General features: G+C 27.7%; 1 protein-coding gene across 5 annotated transcripts; it reads right to left on the bottom strand.

Annotated features, from left to right (window-relative positions):
• Positions 1 to 5174: 5174 nt before the first annotated feature.
• On the bottom strand, positions 5175 to 26807 carry LOC107455002 (vesicle-associated membrane protein 3). Of its 5 annotated transcripts, XM_043042254.3 has the most exons (7): positions 26513 to 26644; positions 24817 to 24919; positions 22419 to 22497; positions 19764 to 19842; positions 18792 to 18871; positions 16082 to 16133; positions 5175 to 7290 (listed from the first exon to the last, which is right to left on the bottom strand). In XM_043042254.3, the coding sequence occupies exons 3-7, from the start codon at positions 22473 to 22475 to the stop codon at positions 7274 to 7276; spliced, it is 285 nt and encodes a 94-aa protein (XP_042898188.1). In that variant the 5' UTR covers positions 22476 to 22497; positions 24817 to 24919; positions 26513 to 26644; the 3' UTR covers positions 5175 to 7273. The 5 variants fall into 5 exon arrangements, with proteins under 5 accessions (XP_042898188.1, XP_015927869.1, XP_015927870.1 ...); XM_016072383.2 differs by lacking the exon at positions 22419 to 22497 and having other exon boundaries at positions 26513 to 26807; XM_016072384.4 differs by lacking the exon at positions 19764 to 19842 and having other exon boundaries at positions 26513 to 26652.
• Between the last annotated feature and the right edge of the window lie 13 nt (positions 26808 to 26820).

Here is a 26820-nt window from a genome sequence, read left to right as displayed (position 1 = left end):
TAATATGTCTTACATACTAGTGAATTGGAATTGTATTTTTGTAGTGGTAGACACACTACAAATCGTTTATCTTGAATTATGAATTATGGAACTCGAACTTTGAATCGTGAACTTGAATTATGAAATTATGTTGAAATGAAACAAGGATAATGCGTATAAAATGACGTTCAAATTTTAAATGTATGAAAGTAGAAGAGAATAATGACAGGAATTTTTTTTAACTTTTTGCGTGTGATTATTGCAGGCACATCCACACTGTTTATTTATTTTTTTAAATTCAATTAATATATTTAAAAATCATAATTGTTGTAGTTACTTACTTGAAACCCAAACGAATTTATAAGGCTGAGGTTGCGTTTCTTGATTCTGTTTCGCCATCTATGGCCAAGAATACGACGTTAGACACACACTGATTCGCGCCTCCAATAAATCTACCCGATTTATCAAAGCTATTAAAAGATCTTGAAATTCTAAAATAAATAACTGCGTTCTATCAAAACGACCATTTTATTATAAAACTTTAGAACAACTAACTATCTTTTCGTTGCCACTCAAAATTATTAAACACTGGATAGTTTTACGTTAATGACACTTTTAACTAATGACGTCATAAATAATCGTTTGCATAAAGTTTCTTACTATATATAAAATTCTAATGATGGTGTCGCAGTTCTCCATTGTGGTCGGCTCATTTTTATTGGCTGGAAAATCACGTGGTAGGATCCAGTTTTCCCTCATTCATTTCCATATTGTTTAGGTTGTCATCAGCATAAAATTAACAATAGTCGTAAAGGTATTGTTTTCCTTTGAATATTTTTGTATCCCTAATTTAAACTTATTTTCCAGTGCTGCTACTATTTGCGAGAGTATTAAATTATGGTTGTGAACTCATCAAATTTGTTTGAACAATACAATGCTATAAGAATATAAACGTTATTTTAAAAAACGATTACTTCTAAAATCACTTCCGTTCACCAAGAGATCTAATATTTGGATAAAGTAATATTTGAGAGTAATATTTAGACGTGGGAAGTAGAGGCACAAGAGTAAGTAAACAGAATTCCTTTTTAGTACATATATGTTAAGTGAATAATTTTAACTTTAATAAAAAAATTGTTTTCTGCCAAGAAAAGACAATTATTGCGAAGGGGTTGGTGAGTGGCAGCGAACAGGGGGCTTAGCCCCCTAGTAGTTCATAACAATCATATATAATCGTTTGATCTTTTTATAGCTTTACATAATACACACGTCATAGCCTGTTTCACAGTGAGTACCCAGTCGTACTCCATTCATTCATCCACAGATCGTAATTTTGACTTGAACCAGAGAACACTCAATCTCCAATTCAGTACCCCTTAGCCCTAGAGGTAATGAGATAATCATATTTAAATCAGAAGTGTTTACCATAATTTGATTCAAGACATATAATATAAAAAACGTGTGACTTATTTTACATTTATCAAACTTTTTGTGAAAATTTGAATCAAAAATAAAACTAAGTTCTAACGCGACAAAGTACCAACTTATGTAAAACTTCAAAACAAGAATTTTTTCTAAAAATATTAACTGTTTGATCTGGAACTGAAAACTCGAAATAAATATAGAAATGACATTGAAGAATTATGCTTTAGGAATATACTAGTCTCGTATTTTGGGCACGTTTAAAAATGTATCGAAACCTGAAAAATGAAATTGAATCACGTCTACATCAACAAAACTATCAGTCTCTCTTTCTTAGGAAATTTCTAACAGAAATAAGAAAGCACGGGTGATGAATACCAAATAACCTTTTTTTTTTTGGCTTTATCCCAGTATAAAAAAAATATATTTATATATACAGGGTGATTATTAAATAACTTAGCCAACTTTCAGGGTATCGGTAACCAAAATTAAGAGTGCAGGTTTCAAATATTATAACAGGAAAACAGTTAATTATTTTAAAAGACAACTCTTTTTTATTCCTCTAGTTTATTCCTGACAATACAAAGTTATTCTCCCAGAGTCGCTGGTTTTAATTAAAGAAATTCCGACGGATGGGGCTGAACTGGGGTTTTTTTTCCTTCTGGAATGCGATCAGGCGATTAAAGAATTGCATCTTTCGATCACAACGCGATTGTGGCTTATTGTTAAAATTTCGAAAATATTCTGATATAATTTTTAATCCATAGTGAGATTTCGAAAATTTGTGAAATTATATTCTGTTGTTCTTCGTTGATTTATTATTTACAGCACCGGCTCTTCAATTAATTTTTAGCGGGGATGCCATCCCCTCTGCAGAGGATCAAAATTGTGATGGCATGTCTTCGGATCATCCTCAGGGATGTTTCCCAGACCGTCGCCAATAGCCCATTGTGCAGCTCTAGTGCGACGTAAATGAACTACAACAACATCCATTAAATTTTTTTATAACAAAAACAGAATTTCCAAGGAGAAAAAATTACAATCAATATTGTTATTCAAGCTCCATTTTCTTTTTCAATAATAAAATTATAAAAATCGTCTATCGGATAACTTGTTATTATATGCAATTTTATTTAATAAGTTGTTCCATTTATACTAATCTAAAAAATAAAATGGTTGTCTCTGTTAATTCCACAACCGTTTTGTGTTATCATCTCTCACCCATTTTTAAAAATTATTCAAAATATTAAATTTTCCCTTTTTGGTTGTTGTAGTTCATTTACGTCGCACTAGAGCTGCAGAATGGGCTATTGGCGACGGTCTGGGAAACATCCCCGAGGATGATCCGAAGACATGCCCTCACAATTTTGATCCTCTGCAGAGGGGATGGCACCCCCGCTTCGGTAGCAAGACGAACTGCTTTATCTTTTTGGAGAGACATCTGAAAAATGAATTATTCTAAAACGATGTCATGTCAGCAAATAATCGTCATTTTAAGTAAATCGTGGTATTTATAGATTCATAAGCCTATCAGGTTCGACAAGCAAGTGTGACGTCGCTTACAAGTATTTAATTGAATCTCATGCTTAGGCTTAATTTATTCTCAAGCTGCAAGTACCCAAATAGCTTAGAATTAGCCATCATTATAAATTGAACAAAAGATTTTTTTATATATATATATAAATATTTACTTTTAATCAAGAATGTATTCACCCTCGTTAGCAACAACCTTTCAATGCCGGTGGAAAAAAAAAATTATTGGTTTTTAAGACTAACAAATATTTAATTCCCCTAATATATACATTTTAAAGTTATCAGTGGTGTTTACAAGACGTTTGAAAAAAAAATAGTTTATTACACGTTATTCAATAATTATTTTTCATCCATTATATCAGGTAAGCTCAAGGATCACCATGGAAAACATGAGGGCTATGCCACCAAATTAGCATTTCTAAAATTACTTGAAACTGAGTTAATATAATTATTTATAGTTACGCTTTAAAAGTGTGTTTCGTTAAAAATTAATTTAAAATAGACATTGATTTTGTATTTGCAACTCTAGAATGAATGAAGTGATTCTATACCTAACCATGTGATTTAAAACAGATTTAATTAAATATCTGTTAGTGACGTCACGCGGATGTGTCGAACCTTATTAGCTTCTAATTCAGCAATTGCCACGATTTACCGACGATTACGTCACTCGCAAGTACCCAATTTGGAAGGAAAAAAAATTATGAACAAAAAATTGAAAGTATTTCAGACCATAAAAAAAGTCACCTAACTATTATGACACCAATGAGGCTTAATTTTGGTAATTTATACTACTATGCATTGTGGTAATAGTATATGCTGTTTTAATCAAAAATAAACACGATAATATAGATGTTCATTATAAATACTATGGTAATAGGTTTTTCTGCCCTTCCCCGAAAAAGATAAAAGCCGGGAAAAGATTGATTTTAGTAAATTTTGACTATCATGAGTTGGCCGAGAAAAATAGTATACAAAGTAATACTGAAAATTGTTAATCTTTTATTTAATAGGAGTAATATTACGTAATTTAGGTCGCACTAGAGCTTCACAATGGGCTATTAGCGACAGTGTAGGAAACATCCTTGAGGATTATTCGAAGACATGCCATCACAATATTGATCCCCAGCTGACGGTTTGTCTATGGTAAGAACTCCCCGTCACAAAGTCTGACGCCGTCTGTTATGGAAACAAGAATAGCGCATTTCAGGGAGAGTAGCTTCTCTTCACTCTAGGACTAGCACAATAGACAGAATAAAGATTCCTGTTCTCTCGCCGAAACCAGTCCTAAGCAGTGACCCCTATAGTTTGACAACCTGCGTGCTAAATCGAGCACTTATTAGGAGGATGTTTAACAAGGACAGTTATCACACACCCTCGGAGCTTACGCAGGTTAGCAAAAATTAGAGTAAACTAATACTGTGAAAAATATCTATTATTGGATAATATATGCTATTTTCAATCGAAAATAACAGTGAAAAACTTGCTGAAAGTAAGGTCACATTGACAAATTAATAAATAAAAAGTGCCAGAAAATTAAGAATCATTGAAAGAATTGTGAAATTTGCTGCAGGAAAAATATCTAATATTATTGGATAAAACATGCTATCTTCAATCGAAAATTACAAGGATAAAGTTGTTGTAAGTAAGTTCCCATTTACAAATTAATAAATAAAAAGTGCCAGAAATTAAGAATTGACTGTAGTTTTCAAAATCTGTAAGTAATTCTTTAATTTGAAATAGAATCATTCGACACAAAGTGAGAAATTTAATGAGCAAACACTCGACATCAATTTATTTACTCTACATGTTTTTGAACTAAGATTTTGTAAAATTACTCTACATGTTTTTGAACTTAGTAAGCTTAAGAATTAAATTACAAAAATCGCGACATTGGATTTTAAAATCGCAATACGATTTTTATATCACGTGAATACAAAGCTCAAAGTGTAATTTTAAAATCACGTATAAATACAAAATCGATGTTTGGTATTACAAATGCGTGAATACGAATATTGCAATATTGGATTTTAAAAACACGTGAATGCAAATCCAATATTAGTCTCTTTAAAGTAGTTTGTAGTCACTACATTAAAAAAAAAGTAGTTGTAGCAAACTACAAAAATAGTGTAGTTTTTCCGATCACTGCCTAGAAGAATGATATTTAAACCCCGGAATACATCCCTGCAAAAGGTCGATTTCCCAATCATTCTCTCTTCCCCTTAAAATAAGAAAGCTAATGCAGATATATTCTTTTTATTAACATTCATCAAATAATACACAAGTTATGGAAATAATACTGATATTTTACAACATATTCCCACACCTATTTATTTTTTCATTGCTTAAAATTAGCAGCTCTAACTCATTATTTACAACTTCATTCTTTTCAATCAATTCACAATTTAGTTTCCTTCAACTATGTGGACAAGATTACATACATTTGCATTAAAAATATGTAATACAATATTTTTTCCCCTATTCAATGCAACAAAAATTGCTATTTTCTTTCATTCTATACAACTCTATATAACTTTCACACATTTAAAATCTCAAGAATTTGTAGCAAGCTCCAAGTAAATAAACCGTTTATTGTAATAAATTTACTAAATGCCATATTAATTTGAAAGAAATACTAAAGAAATGAACATGTATGTTAAACATTTAACTTTTTTGCTTAGCTTTTCATAAAATCTTACAAATTTCATCACTTTAATACTGTTATAAAAGCATCTGTACATTTAATAATTTTAGATCTTAAGTGTTGTAAAACTAAATTTTTAAAAGTCTGTCAAAATAATTATTTATTTTTAAACAAATTGCAAGTTTTTAAATTGAATTATACTTATCTAAAAAAATTATCATGAATTACAATATGCATAACTTGCAACCATACAATATGCATAACAACCATACGCTCCCTCCCCTCAATAATGTAGAACGATAAATTCAATAACATAAAACAACAAGGAAAGAGTTGTAAACACAAATTCAAAAGTTCTAGCTTATGTCTATAAAGAAACAATGTGACCAAAGCAACGTCCGATATAATTTGCAGTTAAGCATTTTAAGATAACTTTTTCGCACGCACATCAACATAGCTTTTATACATAATTTCACAGAACAAACAATTTATTCAAATAACGAAAAAAAGAATTAAATAGTTCAAGAAGAAAGGATGGTAAAACATTTTAAATTCATGTTATACAGAGAGACAATTTCAAACCACAGAATACAATCACAAAAAAATACATCTTTTTCAAGGAATGTAAGCTAAATACTCACCTTTTTAATCTCACAATAATAAATAAATCACTGGTGTTCGTATACGAAAAAAAAAACATTAAATAAAATAGAAAAACATTTAAGAGAACTAATATCCCTCCCTGAGAAAGACATTTGCTTCAGCAACTACCATCTGCAGTAAAAAGCAAAGAATGTAACAAATGGTGTCCAAGTCTCCTTACTGATAACGGCGCTGTTGCTATTGCATGTTTTTCTACTTTATTTAATATCACAATATCAAAACTCTTTTGTTCTATTGGAACAGAATAATTTTACAATTATAGTTTAAATAAAACTGATACAATATTATTAATTAAAATTCATAAAATTCATACTTTTGAGATTTTTTTGATAAAAAAAAATATATTAATCACTAAATTTTTGAATTTCAGATTTAAAACACCAGCTAGCAAATTTTTAGAATATCAAAAAACACCCACGGTGAGATAACTAGAAATCCACCATGCATCAAAAACTAATATCTTCTGAGAACTTATAAAATATATTTATAGAATATATTAGAGACATTCAATACTTTTATATACATTTGAAAGTAATTTATCAAACAAAACTTATAACACACTATTCAACCTACAACAATCGAGCATATTATCAAAAAAAAAGACTGAAATAAATATAATAAAAAGCACAAATCATTAAAATTGAGGGAAAAATCTCATTCAATATATAAAAGCTAAAAAAATATTTGAATGTATTACTACTTAAAAACTGTTTAAAAGTGAAGAGATCTGAACAAAATCAAGAAACAACTACATGCAAAATAATGTAATTAACTAAAATAAATTAAAATGAAACAAAACATTCGAAATAACAGCCATATATTAAATTGGACAATAAAAAATATTAAGGGAAAAAAACATGCAATATTTCCTGGTTTCAGATATTTTTATTTGTATGAACATAAAAAAAAAGCAAATTTTTTAAAATAAATATTGTATTTTCAAGTCACAACTTTTCTTATGATTGCTTCACATTATTTTTAGCATGCAAGAAAAGGATCTAAAAAATAATCTGGCATCTGAGGTGGCAAAATTTAAGTGGTAGTTGAAACTGAAAAGAGGAGAAAAACTTTAGAAATAATAATAATAATAAATTATAAACACGATAATATAAAACATGCATAAATAAAAAGCTTTTGAATTTCACTTTCAAAAGCAATTTTAATACTGTTATGTAATATCATACTAACCATACTATTTATTTATAAGTATTTAAATTTGGATTCAATAGAGCAAATATTCTTGAATAAAATATGATCTATAAAACAATGCTCTTGATTTTAAAAATATCTTGAAATATACAAGGAAATATGAAACATAAATAAATACCTCTTAAGCTTCATTCTTAGAAGATTTAATTTTATAAAAAAAAAAATTCTGATTTTATTGAAATTAGACAGAAATGAGACAAAAATTCAATACTGTCTTTAAGTAAAATGATTATATTAACCCCAGCAGCAGAAACCTTTCAGCAGAGCAGCGGACACTCCGGCATACTTTTATCCAAGTTTTCTTTATCTTTCTTCAATTCCTACTATTAGTTCACACTCTCCCTATATCTTGTTCAAATTTTCAATCGTTAATAAAATACTTTTTATTCATTCACTCAAGTTCAAATACATTTTTTTTAAACTTGAGGTGAATGACACTTGATGTTAATAGTTTTTTCAAATGTTAATTCATTGATTAAATAGAATTAATTTTAGTTTAATATGGGAGGAAAATAATTTTCTTACATAAGATATTTACAGGGATGAGAAGGCAAAAAAGCTGAATTTTCAGGCGAGTAAATCTCACGTGATTTATAGCAAAAATACATATACAGTACAGACCCCGTTATCCGGAAATCAGAAAACCAAAAAACCGGAACGAAATTCAATACATTTTCCCGCAATTTTTTCTCATAAAATTTTACGATTTTTCTTTCTTTTTTGAAAGATGTTTATCTTACCATCGTTTTGGAAATAATCATTAGTGTATTACTTCATCGTTTTTTCTTTTTTTTTTTTAAGATTATTTCCAATTTTTTTTAAAGTTGGGTTTAGCAATAAAAAAAAACGGTTTTTTGTAGCGATTCAGAAAACCGGAAAAATCAGTTATCCGGAATAGCGATGGTCCCGATCGTTCCGGATAATCCTACTACAACAATCCTATTCCCTACTGTACAAATACATATTCTCATCCAGTTTCGCTGATGTTGTAAGACCTATATATAGCAATAATCCTCGATAAAGAAACTGCCACCTTTATTGTAACTAATTCAAGAAAAAAACATACTTTTTACATGAATCTTGATAAAGGATTTTAAAATCGCGAGAATATAAACCACGATATTGGATTTCAAAAATGTGAAAATACAAATCGTGATGCATAATTTTCAGATCGCGTAAATGCGAATCACGATGCATAATTTCTAAATGGCCGGCCAGGTGGCCGAGTGGTTAGCGTGTCTGACTGCGGAGCCAATGGCCGCGGGTTCGAATCCCGCTCTGGGCATGGATGTTTCTCTCTCTGTGTTGTCTTCTGTTGTGTGAATGAGTGAATGTGGCCCACCCTATGAACGGGTTTGTGGCAGTATGGCGTGGGTAACGTTACTCGCCTCCGTGACTTTGGTTCACAGGTGCCCACTGGGTAACACTAAATGAGTAACAATTCCGGCATCTTCTATGGCGAAGAACGAAAAGTTCAGTGCCTGCCGTTATTTAAAAAAAAAAAAAAAAAAAAAAAAAAATAATTTCTAAATGGCGTGAATATGAATCCAAAGCCTAATTTTTAATTCACGTGTAAATACAAAAATAGATGTTGGATATTACAACCGCAAAAATGAATCAGGACATTGGATAAACTCGCATGAATACGAATCTTTGCATAGAATTTTAAAAAAGCCTCAATACAAATCGCGATATTGGATTTTTAAATCTTGTATTGCAATGAACGATACTGAAATCACATGAATAAGAATCGCAACCTGCTACTTTTAAATCAGGTAAATACGAAAATCAATATTAGATATTAAAATGGAGCGATGTCTGGATTACGAAAATACGAGCTATCTAGCAGACGACTAAAATTGAGGAAAATCTTATTTTCTACTCATAAAAGCTGATAGCTAAAATAAGTAAATATGCAGAAGGGTTGGCAGCTACGTAGTTTGAATTGTTTATATACCTTTCGATTATTAAACAGTACAGAACCCGTTATCCAGAAATCAGAAAACTGGAAAACCAAAAAGGCGGAACGAAATTCGATGAATTTTCCCGCCATTTAAAAATAATAATAATAATTTTTTTTTCCTCATAAGATTTTAGGTTTTTTTTTTTCTTTTTTAACAGATTTTTACCTTACCATCATTTTGGAAATAATCATTAGTGTATTACTTCATCGTTTTTTCTTCTTTTTAAGATTATTTCAAAAAAAAAATTTTTTAGTCGAGTTTAACAATAAAAAAAACTGCTTTTTGTAGTAATTCAGAAAACCGGAAAAATCAGTTATCCGGAATAGCAATGGTCCCGATCGTTCCGGATAATCAGCTCCCTACTGTATCTATATATAAAATCGGAAATAAATATGATTATTTTATTTCAATGGCTGATTTTTTAGAAAAAGTGGAATATTTATTTTAAAAACATGAATCGGAGTTATTGATAAAAAGGCTGAAATTCAAGAGACAAAAGCGAAAAAGGCAGAAATCGGCTAAAAAGGGAAAAAATCTCATCCCTGTATTTTTATGTAATAATAATGTGTAAATATGTATATACATATTTAAATTCATTGTAATTATCTAATAAAAAGTAACTAAAATAAAAAACTTCTTGACCTATGTATTTAAAACTAGTTTTAATCAAAAATTAAAAAGCTGAGTAGAGAAAACTCAACAAAAAACAAAAAGACTTTTTTTCTGTTATTTGATCACAGACTTAACTATAAAGGATTTATTCCATTTTCCATATAACTGCACAAAATTTAACAACACAAAGTATAATTTTTAAGATTACTTTGTTTTGTTAAATTTATTATTTTGAAAATTTTACTACACGTATGCCAGATTCAGCTGAATTTTTACAATAGTTGTCTTCTATTAATCTATTTTTAGTCCGACACTGTTGAGTTCACGAAAAAAATTTGGATTATTTTTGGAGTACTATCCAAATTTGGAAATTTGGGTAGTGCTGCAGATCCACTCTGTGCATTCTGCTACTGGGATAATAACCATAAAATCTATTTATAAGCAATTATATTTGTTTCATAGAGAAAATAGTTTTGAATAAAAATACAGTATATGAAACAATTCTCTTGCTTTTATTTATTTAAAAAATCTGATGAAGATTTAGTCAAATTGTATTAAAAACTTGCTTTTCTAAAAATGGTAGATAATGTTCCCAAAACCTGAAATTGGCAGGTTATAAAAATCTCTCGATTGGCAAATTTTTTATAATACCTTTAAGTTTATTTTAAATACAGCACAAAATTTTTAATATTAAAGTCTTTATATTTACAATCATTAAAAATATACTCGTTTTATTATAATATTTTCTTTAAAAATTACAATATAAAAAAAATTGCTAAATTTTGTTCCCACAGCTGAGATATTGATATGCAAAACACTTTTTTTCTTTAAAAATAAAATGTTTGGGTGAAAATTTTTTATACATATCAAATTTTTAATTAAAGTTGTCGGTTATCAAAATAAGAATATTTTTAGCAAAAATTTGTGAAAAAAAATAACTATTAAAAAAAGACTAGGTAAAAAGTTTATTTCATTTGGCCTTGTGGGATAATTATAATTTTAGGTAATCAGGTGGTTATTAAAAGCAAAAATAAATTTAAAATTTGCCCACAATGCAGAATTCATTAGCTTATGATTAAATACCAATTAGTAAGAAATAAGTTTGAAATCTGCATATTTTAATCGTGAACATGGGGGGAAATGCATTTAAAATAAGCTCCAATTTTTTCATTTCAGGACAAGAAAGAAAAAAAACTAAATTATTAATGGAAAAATTTAATTCTATTAGAAAAATAAAATTGGTTAAATTTATTTTTAAAAAAACTAATTTATTTTTTAAAAAACTAATTTTTTTTATTTAGAATTAACCTAGTACAAAAAGAAGAGGTATTTAGACAATTAAGTTTCCTAGTATTAAGGTTGATTTAAATAACTTCTAATACTAAAAAATTCTGCAAAAAACATAATGAGACTGAGTAGTCAAATATGCAAAACGGAAAAAGCTAATATAAATTTAGAATATAATTATTAAAATACTCAAATTTAAAAAAAATATGTTGAATACTAGATTGGTTTATTTCAGAAAGACTAATTTTTTTATTTATTTATATTTTTACAAAGAATTAAAAAAGTTTTCAGTCAATTATACATAAAAGAATTTTGTAAATATTTCAAAACGAATTTCATGTTTATACAGAGTAAATTTGCTAAAATTGAATCTAAACAAACAAAAACTTTTTTTAAACCTTTTCTGACGCATGCTGATTACTTTTTTATAGCTTTTAGAAAATTGGATTTTAATCATAATCACTGTGTATATATTTAATTAGACACTTTACTTCCCCATCTGTAATATTGGATACAATATCCAGTAGTTTTCTATTTAGCAAAGTCTCAATCTCCTCTTTATCTTGGACCACCTTGTATAAATAATGCTGCCTATCTGTTTAGTTAAAATACCAGAAACACCAAATTTTGCGTCTAGTTAACAGCAATATTAAAAATTGAGAATGGCATAACTTTCTTGGACATTTGTTTTTCATTTAAATTTAAACTGTATCAGCAGTTAACACAGAACAGCAAGAGCAGCAAGGTATACGAAAGTACAACTATCAATTAGCAAACTCTCCCCAACTTTTACAAACCAATTCACAAAAAGGTCATAGTACTCAAGAAATGTATGTTAAAAAAGCAAGCACCAGCACTATGTACAAGAAAATCTTAAAGAACATTACACAGATAGACATTCCTGTGTTAGTATTAGATTATATAATTCTCACATATATAATCAAAATTTGAATCAACCCTTGTTATAAAAATTAGATCTAAAATAGGTCTTCATATAAATTACTCATATTGTTAAATTTATTTATGAATATAATTTCTCTGCGTAGAAGTTATTAAAAGAATATCAATTAAGATGGATCTTTATACAATAGTTTGTGAATGATGCAATTCAAAGATATTTATCGTTACATACAAAATATAACCTGCATTAAAAAATCTAAATCTACAGTTATATAAAAGAGCAGTAAAATTAATTTTATCCAAAATATTTTTTTTAAATTTATCAAATAGATAAGATCTTTTAGTAAACTTCAAAAATTTTGATAAATTTCAAAAAACTTTTTATCAAATTAACCCAATTTATACCTTTGATTATAATTTTGATACCAATGATATGTTCCTAACTTACAAAAACTCTTAAAACTTAAAAAACCTTTTTAACTTATAGAGCTGAATGCATGTTGAGTCAGCCCCTATCCTAATGCTAACAATCACTGCACAAAATTACAGCACAGTAATATTTCCTGTTTACTTACAGTAACTAACACTATGTGTAATTTATTAAATTTAATAGTTTTTTTTCTTATCTTCGCAACACTGGTTAACATCAATACTTCTTATACCTAGCAAAATGCATAATAAAATACACATAGACAAAAACAATAGACATGCACAACATGACTGATTCTTTTTCTTAAATTAGGGTGTGAAGATCTGTAGATGTTCTGTGAGCACATAAGGTGTTGAGGTCGTTAGAGCTCAATAACCTTAAGAGTATGCCCAGGCTAAAAAGCAAGAGTACAAATATAGATGAAGACAAAGTATTGAAGATGAAGTATTAGTAAAGAGCAAAGAAATATAGTTTGAAATTAAGAGAAATGTTAAGAAAATTGAAACTCATTAATGTTATCACAAATGCTAATTAAAGTAGAATGAGAAGAGAAATGTTGACTGTTAATTTTATTTTAGGCTAAAATATCAACTTCCCAGAAAAAATGTAAATAATAAGCTAAGAATATTGCAAACCAGTTTTAAGCAATTAAGATTATATAAAGATTGTTTCTACAAAAAGAATTCTTTCAAACTATGTAATATTAAATATTAAAAAATGTAAATAATAAGCTAAAAATTTTGCAAACCAGTTTTAAGCAATTAGAATTATATAAAGATTGTTTCTACTGAAAGAATTCTTTCAACTATGTAATATTAAATCCAATATCAAATTTTAAAAAATGTAAATAATAAGCTAAGAATTTTGCAAACCAGTTTCAAGCAATTAAGATTATATAAGGATTGTTTCTAAGGAAAGAATTATTTCAAACTATGTAATAATAAATACACTGTTGGAGTTTAATGAAACAAATTTTTTTAATTTAGCCAATGAAATAATTAGCATTACAATATAAATAAAAATATATTTTATACATACTTTTTAGTAAATATTATAAAATATAAATTACTAGATGTGTGCATTGTTCATTATAAAGCAGAAAACTATTTGTATTTATTTATTTATTTTTGGCTGCGTCATATTGCATTTAGTATGCACATATAGCAAATTTGGCTACATGGTCCTTATAACTGATAAGTACTAAAAAACAATTATGTAGTTCTCACATTACAGAGATGGAACTTTGAGAAATTATTTAAAGGAAACAGTTATACTCATCAAAACACGATCTTCAGAAAGTTTGATTTGAAAAAAGAAAAAAAATTTGAGCCATATTATTATTATGAATACTGATGACAATAGACAGAAATGATGTTGTTGTTATTGTTGTTGTTAATTTACGTCGCACGAGAGCTGCACAATGGGCTATTGGCGACGGTCTGGGAAACATCCCGGAGGATGATCCGAAGACATGCCATCACAATTTTGATCCTCTGCGGAGGGGATGGCACCCCCGATTCGGTAGCCCGACGACCTGCGCGCGAAGTTGAGCACTTTACGGTAGCACAGTTTAACAAGGACCAATACTAGACAGAAATGAAAAAACAAAATGTAACATATGAATGAGTATTTTCATTTTCCTGCTGTCATAAGAGTGGGCTCAGTAAAGCTGAATCACAGACAAGTAAAAAGTTTGAATACTGTTTTCTTCATTTCTGCTTAGTGCTGCCATTTGTGCTAAAAATATCATTTCAACTTATTTTTTTAAAATTCTTTGCTATAATGATCACATTTCAAAAAAGTATTGCCATTTGAAAATTTTGTCACTGGAACAGTTACTAAGATAACTATATAATTGTTTTTAATACTATTCTCATGTCTTATAACACCTTTAAATAAACATTTAATTCATTTTTTGACAGTTAGCTTGCAAGACAGTAAAATTTTGACACAGTAATTGCAAAACCACTTTGCATTGATAAAAAATTAATATTTGTTAAGAACAAGATTCATACGGAAAAAAAAAAAACTGAAAATCCTCACTAAATATGTGCAATATCTTAAAGTAATAATTGCATCTTTAAAAACTTAATTTAACAATGCAGTAAAATGTTATTAAATTTTAATAAAGAGCGGCAACAGTAATGGTTAAGGTTCTAGGCTGTCATTATGAAATTGTTGATGGCAGCTGAAACAGACCCAGCATCACCAGGGGTCTGTCCACGTTGAATTTACTACCGTTTAGCGGTACCTTCACAAATTCAATTTTAGGAAAAACGGTAGTTTCACAAAGTACTTTTTCTTAAAATTTTATTTTTGTATCCTTAAGAAACGATAAATCTATATTTTTACTATGTTTTTGTGTTGATTTTTTAATATCATTTTTAATTTTTCACATATTATGTCTAACTTTTCACAAAATAGGTACCTCTCAGAAAAACCTAGACAGACCCCTGATCACATTGATAAATTCAGCTAGCAGAGAAGTAAAGGCGGCTGGTATGCAATGCCGAACACATTGGTCTGGAAATTGTGGAACCTTAATCTCCATGATATTCTTGATAAATGACTGACAGTTGTGTCAGAGCTTTATTTCAAGTTTTAATAAAAGTTTTTACTTAATATAAAACTGCTGTATCAATAGAAATGACCTCATACTTGCATTGAAAAACTAGGGGTTTAAATAAAAAATGAGAGTTCATTTTTAAAATAAATTGATTTATTTTTAAAAAAATAAAGACTGGAAGTCATATTTTTCTAAGTTTTTAATTTTTTTTAACAAAATTTTTTCATTTTCTGGGTTTTGTGCCTTTTTTCCGAGACATATGAACATTGGAGAAATGTTATTTAGAGTTAGCAGAATAGAGAAATCAATTATAAAACAAGAGAAAAGAAAATTGGGAAAGATATGAAACAAAAATTTTTTTTAAAAAAGTAATATTTTTCTTTTGCCATTGTTTTTATAACAAAAATCAAAATAATAAATTATATTTACTACAAAAATTAGCATTTCAAATTTCTCAAATATGTAGAAAAGACAGAAATAAACAAAACAAAAACAACAAACAGCGTGATAAAAAGAAAAACTTCAAAAAATAAATTGTAAGACACTGCAAAATTAAAAATAGGAGAATTTTTTTAACCGTATGAAAACAGAACATATCAATGTTGATACAATAAATTGAAATTCGAAGAATATTTTTAAAATAGATAATTATAATCAATTCAACATTATCATAAACTACATTAAATGAAAAAAAAAAAAAACACTTCAATAAAAATATCTAGCAATGACAAGTATTGAATAAAACCTTAAAACAAAAATATTAATCATGCTAATTACGTAAAATAAATTGTCAAAGAAAATCCAAAAATTGCAAAATAATATAAAAGGGAACTTAAATAGAAGGAAAATCATAAACTGAAAATAAAACTTACCAACAATAACAACAATAATAACAATAATGACAACAATTATAATTGCCCACATCTGAAAAATAAATATAATGAATGCAGATAACTAAAAAACAAAAATAAATAATAAAACAATTAGGAATAAAGAATTGAACAAAAATATTGAACCAAAATGATTAAACACTTTCCTACAAAAATAAAAATTAAAAAAAAAGCATATTTTCATGCCCATCTAACTTTCTAAAGCGTTCCACTTACCTGCAATAATGATAATGATTATTAGACCAATACTGACCATGATGGCAATCATCTACAATCAAACATAATTGTAATGAAATTATTTCGCAAGTTTTTTTTTCACTTTTTACTTTTTTTCTTTCACTTTAGAAAATATAACAAAAGGTAAAAATACTCCTTATTTCTAGAACTTAAACTCAGTCAAAACTGATATCCACAAATGAAAATTATACTTAAGCTAAAATTCTGTTTTGACATCTACACAGCTGAACAATATATGTGTAATATTTTCTTTGCAAATCCACAATTCTGAACCGATTTGTTCCAAATAAGATTTTAAGACTCTGAAATAAGCACTCTCAAGATTAAAGCTCCTTTTGAGCATTGGATTGTGTGCTACAGCCCTAAGAAAATACTTTTTTACAAATTTAACTGCTAACCCTTAAAAATTTTTGAAGAAAAAAAAAATCAACATATTTTTTAAAGACAAGAAACTAAAAAAGAAAGAAAAAACATAATACATTAAAAAAACAAAACATAATACACAAGTTTAGTTGAAATTTAAATTTTTTTTTAAGTGTAAAAAACATTTCATTTACCATCAATTTACTATCCTGAGTTATTTCGGGCAAATGAAAAGTGAAATATTAGCAGGGCTCATACAAAGATCAGAGAAGAAATCCAAGGAGTATCCAAATTTAAGGAGTCCAAAATTTAAAAACTTTGCGTAAATGATAACTAGGTAGCTTTTTTTAAAAAAAAAAAATCAAAAATCAGTTACTATAAAAAACTTGCAAAAATGTATATTTTGCATAAGATATTTTTTCTAGCCCTTTTGAAATAAATTTTGATTTTGTCAAACTTCATCAAGAAAAATAAATAAAGTTATCCCTTTCACACATAAATATTTCTTCCAGCTTCAAATATTTTAATAAATCTTGTTAAAGTACATAGTACAGACGTTAAAAATTAACATAAAAACCTACCAATCTTATAATTTTAATTTGAATACATAAGAAAATCTAAGGTACTTTATTAAAAAAAATTTTTTTAAAAATCATAGTAAATTATTAATAAAGTTTGCTTGTAACATGTAAAATTAAAATTATTTGCTGTTATTTTTTTCTTCTAACTCTTGCAATTCAATTTTTTATTTTCTTTTAAAGTTTTTTTTTAAGCTAATAGATTTTGGCAGCTAAGTCATATCATTTCATTTCCCTGCATGGACAGCAAATTTATCAGAGTAGGCTTAGTAGGTTCATCTATGCAACACAATAATCTATAGATGAACAGTCCTTCTAATTTAACTTTCCAACTCTAAAAGTAATCTAAATCATCTTTAGTGCAATCTGACTGCAACTAGAGGTTATATCTTCAAAAAAAAACTCTAAATAAGAGCTTCGCACACATATTTTAACACATTTAAATCTACTTATTTGTTTTGTGAAATTGTTGGTTTTGATATTTTTTCGTGTTTCCCTAATTGACCTTTTCTGCATTTGGTAGAGATGTTTTCCAGTAACTGGGAGAGGTTTTAATGATCTCTCCCAAATGTTTTCTGCAACGCAAAGTCTATTGCCCCTCTTTGCCTCCCAAAAGTGGTAGCTACATAGAGGTGGTCTTTCCTGAAGGTTTCACTATGCCTACTTTAATATAGTTTCACACTAAGCATTGATTTACATTGCCTTTAAAGAAACAGAAAAACTAGATGCATTTTTACGAACAGTCAAACAATGCCTCTTTACATTGGAGAACATTAGAATGCACACCAAAAATGATTTTGATTGAGCAACAAATCTCTATTTGTATTAAAGGATCTTCAGTCATCAGTCTTTAACAAGAATTGCAGTAAATAGTGTAGATTTTCGAATATAAGCTTCAATTTTTAGAAACTTTTCTACAGCTGTAGTTGGGGTGAGTCGGTTTAGAATTGGATTGACTAACTTTGAAAAATTCTTTGAGGACATCACCAAAACAAATACTTCTACCTTTTTCAAGCTTTAGTGATAATCGGTAAATATCACAAAACAAAAATTAATACAACAATTGAAAACTAAATGCCTAAATATAAAAATTTAAAAGAGAGACGCATAAAAATAACAATTTGAAAGGATTACTAAATTTTTTAACCTTCTAATTATAAATTTGGAGGGATTCGGCTTCTTTTATCTCCTGTGCAACCGTTACTAGATCTACCATAATTAGAGATCAGACACATTTTTGTTTCCAAATGTAGCACCCACCCCTTTTTTTACAATGGTTTATTTACGAGTTTTCAATTTTGGATGAATTTCCTAATAAAAAGCGTACTCTTTGGCTTATACGAATATGAGCTTATATTCAAAAATATACAGTAATATGCTTTAAAGTACTAGTTATAATAATATAGTTCTATAACTTAATATTCTTAGGTAATGACAACTTCACAAAAAAGCTTCTTATAATCAAGCAATCAAGAACTAATTTTTTCAGAACAAACATAAAATATATTACATACTTTGCAATTTTTCCACCAAAATTTTCGCTTAAGTTTACCGGCCTGTTGTTCAAACTGTGATGCTCCTTGTTGTAATGCATCTGCAAAAAATAAACACTGTTATAGAAAAATATAAAGCGGCTGTAAGCATATTCAAAATAAGTTTTATGGTCAAATTACTTTAAATTGAACAAGATTTTAACTTTTTGATTTGTCAAAGTCCTAAGATTATAATATTCACTGAGTTATTATAATTATCAATGAATAAAAAACAATTTCTTTTTTCATATTAACAGTACCTTAGGTACTATTCTGTTTACGTGGAGGCCATAAAAAAATCACTTTACTATTATATTGACACATCTGATATTAACTAATTAACAGTAGTGCCAATTAATAGCACAATTAAGCATTACTAATGCCAATAATAGTTAGGTGATTTTTTTTAACAGAATAGAAATAGAAAAAAAAATTTGAAAATCATTTTAACTATAGCTAATCAAGTTTTTTTTTTTTCGTATTGTCAAGTATTCTGCTTTATAACTCAAGTATTGTAGTTATAGAACTATTTTAGACAGGTTACACTGCATATGGAATGCTTACAAAATTTAATGAGGAAAAGTTAAACACAAAATTAAAATGTTCAACAATTAGCAAAGCAATAATTTTGGTTAGTTTTAAATGAAAAAAGAAAGAGAATGTTTTGGTTTGCCGAGCACAAGCGAAAAGTCGCCAAAAAATGTAGATTCTGCTAATTTTTTTTCCTTCTTTTAAATCACTGAACAGAAAAAACATTAACAAAAAAATAATAAAGATACAAAAAAAAAATATTTGAATCTTCTTGCACTCGGCTAACCGAAAAGTACAAAACAAATACCTACTTTATAGAAAGAAAACAGAGCATCACATAAATGCAAGTTATCACCTATATTAAACCATGCAAAAGCAAAGCTACACAAGACAATCTAGCCCCATGATTCAAATAAGTGTTACCTGCACGATCATCCAATTCTGACAATTTTTGATCTCGCTCTAAGACTTTTTCCACGTTTGTCCTCATGATGTCCACAACCTAATTAAAGGTTAAGATGTTCCAAAGCGCAGCAATGCACAAAAAATGAAAACATGAATATTAAAGAATGAACTTGGTAACTAATACATGAATCTGATAGTTATGAACTTAAAATCCAGTTGCAGATAGCATTTCAATAAGTACCTGTTATAATATAGCATGCAATTACTTATACATACAAAGTTTAGAGAACATTATTTGAATTTCCCTAATTATCCAACTGAAATACTAAAAAAATAAAATATTAAAATTTTACAAACCTGTTTATTTATCCAAATACAACTATATCATTAAATTAGTTGTAATCAAATACATAAATTATTAAATAGTAAAACATAACATTTTAATGGGCAGATCTCTATAAATGATAAATTAGGGACGAAAATTATTAATTTACAAAACAATATAAAATAGCAATTTGTACACAGCTACATGCTATCAATATATAGCAGTGTTCTCCCTAAGTTTTATAGAAGGGCAGCAAGCCCTACTTGCCCTCTGATCCCAATAAGTGCTCCCTCTTTGCTTTTTTTGTAAAAATATGCCGCCATTCCTTTACACTGAATTTTTATTTATCTTCAATTTAAAAAAAAAAAAAAATCCACTGTTTAAATATTAATTACACACTGGTAAAATTATATGTGTTTATAGGTTTAAATCTGATTACTATTACAAAAAATTACTTTGTTAGGATTATTCTCAACTGGTTAAATTTTTATAAGTATTTTTTTTTTCGGGAAGGGGGAGTATTCAGGGGCCTTTCCAGATATTTTGTAAAAGGTCCTGTTTTTGTAAAATTGTGAAAAAACTTCATAAATTGTGAATATAAAATAAGCGTTAAGTCATATTCTTTCAACCAGGGTCCTGCTTTTGTGAATTTGTGCAAATAGGGTCCTGTTATTGCAAAAATTGCTAAAAATCTTTTCAAGAAGTTTTTAAATTGTGAATAGAAACAAGATTCTGCTCAACAATTGCTTCTACTAAATTAGAAATGCAACATACAAATATTTGGTATTTAGCCTATACTGCTCAACACAGAATATTCATTTCGGATGAATAGGAAACAAAATCACTCAAATTGTTAATTCTTTCAATTGACATATTTTAAATAACACAACTTAGTAATGTATCACTTTTAATGTGTTACGCATTAAGTAAACTTAAACAATTCTTAAATTTATAATATTGTATTTAAAAAATTGCCAGAAATTAATTTTTATTTACATAATATTCTATTTATTAATTTTATGAATAAATATAAATTGATCAATTATTTGTAAACAAAAAAAATATGATTTAATATTAATAAGAATGCGCACACAATGTTTGTAAAAGTAGAAATATTTTCTTAGAATACTACATTTAGAATTTAAACTTAGGTTGTCTCCAGCCATCTTCCCCCCCCCCCCCCTGGGAAGGGTTTAACAAAACAATAATGAAGATAAACAAATTTGTGAAGGGTCCGATTACAAGATAAAATTATTTTGTGAAGGGTTCGTTTTCATGAAGAGATATTTTGTGAAGGGTCCGTTTTTATGAAAAGATATTTTGTAAAGGGTTCGTTTTCATGAAGAGATATTTTGTGAAGGGTCCGTTTTTATGAAAAGATATTTTGTGAAGGGTTCGTTTAATAATTTCTTTTTCTTCTTTTTAAAAAAAGATGCATCTTAAAATGTTTATCTTTTCATAAATTTTAGTTTAAATTATAGAAAAAAGCTTTCAGGTTGTTTATCATTTAAAATCATTTTCTGTTAGCTTACTTTTAAACAAAAATTATGCATAAAAATTGTCTTTTGGTAAGCCTTTAATTATTTTTTTAAATATACACATAAAATAGTATAAGAGGGAAATTTAAAAATTGTTGCGGATAAAATTAAGTTATTAAATAATATTACACATTTTGATTAATTTTTACAGTATAAAGTGAGTGCCCTGCCAAAACTCAAAGTGCCCTTTTCAGAGAGGAAGCACCCTGCTCGTCTTAATTCCTAGGGAGAACTCTGGATATAGTTATAATAATTCGTAAAAACAATGTACTCTAAAAAGTAGGGCCAGTGGTACAGCACAAAAGCTCCATTGTATCCAAATTAAATCATTGTGAAGAAACTTTTCAAGAAATTTTACATGATTCGTTTCGAAACTCAACTTTTAAATTGAGCTTTTTTTCCGTGGAAATAAATTTTGGAAATATTGAAAGCTGTATAATTTCATCTAAGTTGCAATAAGTGCATTATTCAAAACATAAAATTGTGCATTCTATTTTGCTGTATTAATTCTTTTAGTAGAGATAATAATTGACAGAATAATGAAATAAAATGCACAAGATAATTCCAAAGAGAAATCCAAATATACTTTCCAACATTAGTTAAATCCATAACCATCAAACTCACAATTTCGAAATAAACTAGTTAATTTAATTTTAATGCAAAATATTATACTTTTCCTTAAAGAAGTATAAGACATCACTGGAAGCTTTTGACTTATTACTTTTAACGAACATGCGGGTTCTGCTTAAGAAGTTAGTTCTTAAACGTGACCAAGTTCATCCTTGAGTTTATTTTACTCAATTATCTCACCTGCTCGATCATCCAATTCAGAGAGTTTTGTATCACGTTCCAGAACTTTTTCAACATTCACCCGCATGATTCCAACAACCTAATAATTTCCAATTATTTTAATTTTTTCAAATATATATCAATATAAATTGTTCCTACAAATAATTATCACCTGAAGTGAAGATGAGAAAAAGCAAACTTCTATTTTTTTTCCACAAATTACAGCTTTCAATTTGGAGTCAATTATGAGGACCCGCGCTAAGCATTCGCAATCTCGTCAAATGCGATAAAATCGTAAATCCGTTGGAAAAAATTGCGTTTTGAGAGATTATATTTTCGGCCAAAAAGAAATATATATATCCCTCGGTATGAAAAAAAAAAGTCAAAGGGAATTTTTCTGAACAAATCCTGATCTTTTATTTGATAGCAGTAATTTCTGTTAACCAGTTAGAATTAATATTAAGTTCAGATAATGTAAGCAACAAGAGAGAACATGCAAGCACAAGACAAACTACAATAAAATACAGTTTTTTGCCGGATCATGCGATATCATGTCAAAAAATCTTTTATTATAGTTTGTGTCAATAAAACAGATTACAAAAGCGCCAAGATACATCAAACGGTTTTTGCAGAAAATCTGTTTTTCCATTACTATAATGTGATAATAACATAATGAATAATGCTTCAGGTTTATCCTTAGATTACTGCTCTAGCCTAAAAAGTTATCAAAAATTAACCATTTCTCTTTCTCAACGATGATAAAACATCTACATTTTTCATCCTCTCTCATATTCATTGCACATTTACTCTAGTTCCTTTCTGCAAAATGTTTCTTAATTTAAATGAGCAATTTATAAAAATAATTCAATTTTCAGTAAATTTGTATTTTGAATTGAAGTTATCTATAGGAAAAAATCAATCGCAAAAATTTTTTTTAAGATCTGCTTTTGGATACGAATTTTGAAATTTTGGCTAATACTTTTGATACTTGGCTAACTTACTCATTTGAAGTTCTTAGAGTGGGCCCTGAATTATTCTATTTAAATTACTTAAAGAGTTTATTAGTTATAAAACAATTTAAATGCTTTCTAAGACTTAAATTCTCTTAGTTTGTCTAGATATAAAAGAATTTGGATAAAATTGGTTTTATTTCATCAGCAAGATGAATAAATAAACACATGTTTATAAAGATCACAGATCTATTAACAAAAATTAATTTTAAAAAAAAAAGATCCTATGTGCTCTGGTTTGCAATAGAAAAGAGGCATGAAATTCTTCTAAACATATAAAACCAACTTTTCAAATAATATTTACACAATTAATTGAACATGTTCACCAAATGACTTTATAAATGACTTTTGCCTTTAAAAAAATGATTATAATTTTTTTTTTTTTTAATGTTTAACTTTCCAAATAAGATGAAATTAGATTCAAGTTTTTTTAGAAAGAAAAAAAAATTTGATCTATAATATAAAAAGAAACAAAATAAATGAAGCTAACATTTAAATTAAAAAAAACAATAGTATAAAGCAAGAAAATAATAACCTAGCAAAAGAAATTTCTAAATATCTGTTTAATTTGTTTTACAAGCTATATTTGTATCTAAATTGTATCGAAATATTGAATAAAATTTATCTCTTGTCATGTACTTTAATTTTAACAGTTCAATAAAAAATTTATATTATCATAAACCCTTTTTTTTAATTAAATTCTGACAACGATTTTAATATTTTGTTTCAGGAATGAGGATCTAAAAAAAAACTGAATTTTTCTTTTCACTGATTTAAAGGTTCCCATTCCCAAATCACACATCAAAATTCTACAATTATTGTTGCTTCGTTTTAAGACGTAAAAACGAATTGTTTAAATTTATAAATCATAACATATACTTAAGTCAATTATAGGAAAAAAATTCTACAGCATCAACAAAGGTAATTAATACTATTGATTAAGTGGGGACATTTCCGTAATGTGATCTATGGCAGACTAATCGCCAAGCCTTTGCAAATTCTGGGCAGAGGCCTGCGAGAGAAACTAAAAAAAAAATTCATAGAAAGGGACCAACTCGAAAAGTACAACTTGCGGCCGGGCAAACATCTACATATTCTTTTAGAAAAAAATTGCAAGCTTAAAATCTACTTGTCATGCGGACGATTGAGGTTGGTACTACAGATCATAGTACAGAAATATCACCGATTAGGTCTCAACTGAAATGATTTTAAAGCTTTTGTTAACAATGCCAAATTTTAAAAGTGATCAGTCCAACCTTTTAAAACAATTTTATAGACATTTGTGTAAAGGCAAGCTAATTTTAAAAAAAAATTACTAACTTCTTATACAAACATAATTATTTAATCTTCTTTCTAAAGCAGAACTAGTATTATTTAAAAAATATTTTTATATATAAGACTTTTCATACTTCATCAACTTGTGCTTGTGTCTGTTGCAATCTTTTAGATGCGGCAGCTTGTTGAGGATTAGGATGCCTTGCAGGCGCAGCTCCTTCATTTCCATCTGTAGACCTAAAATATTGGGTTTTTTTTTTTAAAGAAAATTTGAAAGAAAAAAACTCTGATTCCACCATAGGACTTTCAGGATCCTGATAATTTAATTTTTTCAAATGTTAATTTTTCTAAAAATAAATTGTTTTATTTCTTGTAGGGGGAAAATAATTTACTTAGATTCAAAATCAAATCATAGAATGAGATTCTCTTAAACTAAAGTATATTAAAATATATATCCTTTTGACATTTATATTGATAACAAAAGTGGAAATTTAATATTATTGTCTCATGTAATAAGCTATGCCTAGCTAGAAATGACTTCCTAGGAAATTAAACAGGACAGTCCCTGACCCATAACATTTCATGATTACAATTTTATTTAATACATCATTCATATCTCGTATAACAATTTATAATAAATTTCAAATAAAGTGCTCAAAATAACAAAGCTGGAAATAGTTGAAAATTTGTTAAAACTATTTTTTAAATAAGTAATTCTTAAAATTAATTATTTAAATTGTAAATAAACAATTGTTAAGGAATTAAGTAAAATTAAATTATACTTTCCCTTTATTTTTTACTTCCCAGGCAGAAGCAAATGGAAAAACAAAAATACATTACAGAAGGGATCAACTCGAAGAGTATTTCCAGCTCTGAGCTAATTACCAAATATTTTATTTCAAAATTTTGGGAGTTAAAATTTTTTTAGCCCGTAGGAGAAGTTGGTGTAAGCAAGTAACGGTACGAAATTATATCCACATACGAAATTAAAAACTAACAAATTCAGTGATTTACAAGTTACAGCAGATCATTTTCAACTAAGATCACTACCAAATCTTTAGTGCATTTTATGCTTATAACAGACCAAAATTTTTCCTGAACTCAATTTAGATAAGATCCTTAACAATTATAATTTAAAAACATCTAGCTTTGCTGAAGTTTAAGGATAATTACTCTTACTAAAAAAATACATCCTCATACTGCTAAAGTTAGTATCAAATCAGCAATATCATTATTTTAAACTATTAATTTATAATAAATAAGGCAATAATTTCTAATATGATACAACGGAAAACAAAAATATAGACATTTTCGTCTAATTACAAACAGATTTACGATCATCGATGTATATAATTTTAAAAAACTATGAACGTAGACTTATTAATCAATTGAGTGGGATTAAGTCAGAAAGGATATAATTAAAAAATATATTTGAATAAGAATCATATAGAATGATTATAATTTCTATAATATAAAGACTTCTCAATAACGGTAGAATTTAAGTTAGACATAAACAGATCTTCCAAAGTTGACAATAATATGACTTCAGAACTAACATTTTGAATGTTTATAACTTAGAGATTTGTTGGAACAATGTTAAATTTCTTTTCAGGCTAAATTAAACGTAAGATATAATTAAAAGAATGTGTCAATAGACTAGAAGATAAACGCTGTTTCAATAAACTAGATCAAGAAATGTAATCCCCAAACTATCCGGGTGTCATTCTTCCCATGAGTCATACCGAAAGTTGTCACCTACTCAATGCAGGATTAATATTGTACACGAAGTCACAGATCTAAACAATCGTTGAACAAAAACCATATACTTACATTATTGTTGGTATCAAAGTAAGCTCTTACAAGAAAAATTCTTAATAAAAAATATTAATAATCAAGAAATTATTTAATTTGGTCAGACACCTATGGCGGTGAACTTCGCCCACTAACTTAATTAAAAGGAAGAAAAATTTATTGCCATTTCGTAATACTAATAATAATATTAAATACAAAATTGCTGTAAAGTTATCTTAATCAGTTTACTTCGTGAGTCATTTAAATATAAAAAAGAGATAAAGTTACTAAGTCTTTCTCTATTTGTTTAATTGAAAATATTTTAACTTTATTTAATATTTTAACTT

The sequence above is a fragment of the Parasteatoda tepidariorum genome, chromosome 10 (assembly GCF_982258835.1).
Source record: "Parasteatoda tepidariorum strain Cologne lab strain chromosome 10, Ptep-v5.0, whole genome shotgun sequence".
Taxonomy (NCBI): Eukaryota; Metazoa; Arthropoda; class Arachnida; order Araneae; family Theridiidae; genus Parasteatoda; species Parasteatoda tepidariorum.
The sequence above is the reverse complement of the archived record's forward strand: the minus strand, read 5'-3'. Positions and strand labels throughout refer to the sequence as shown.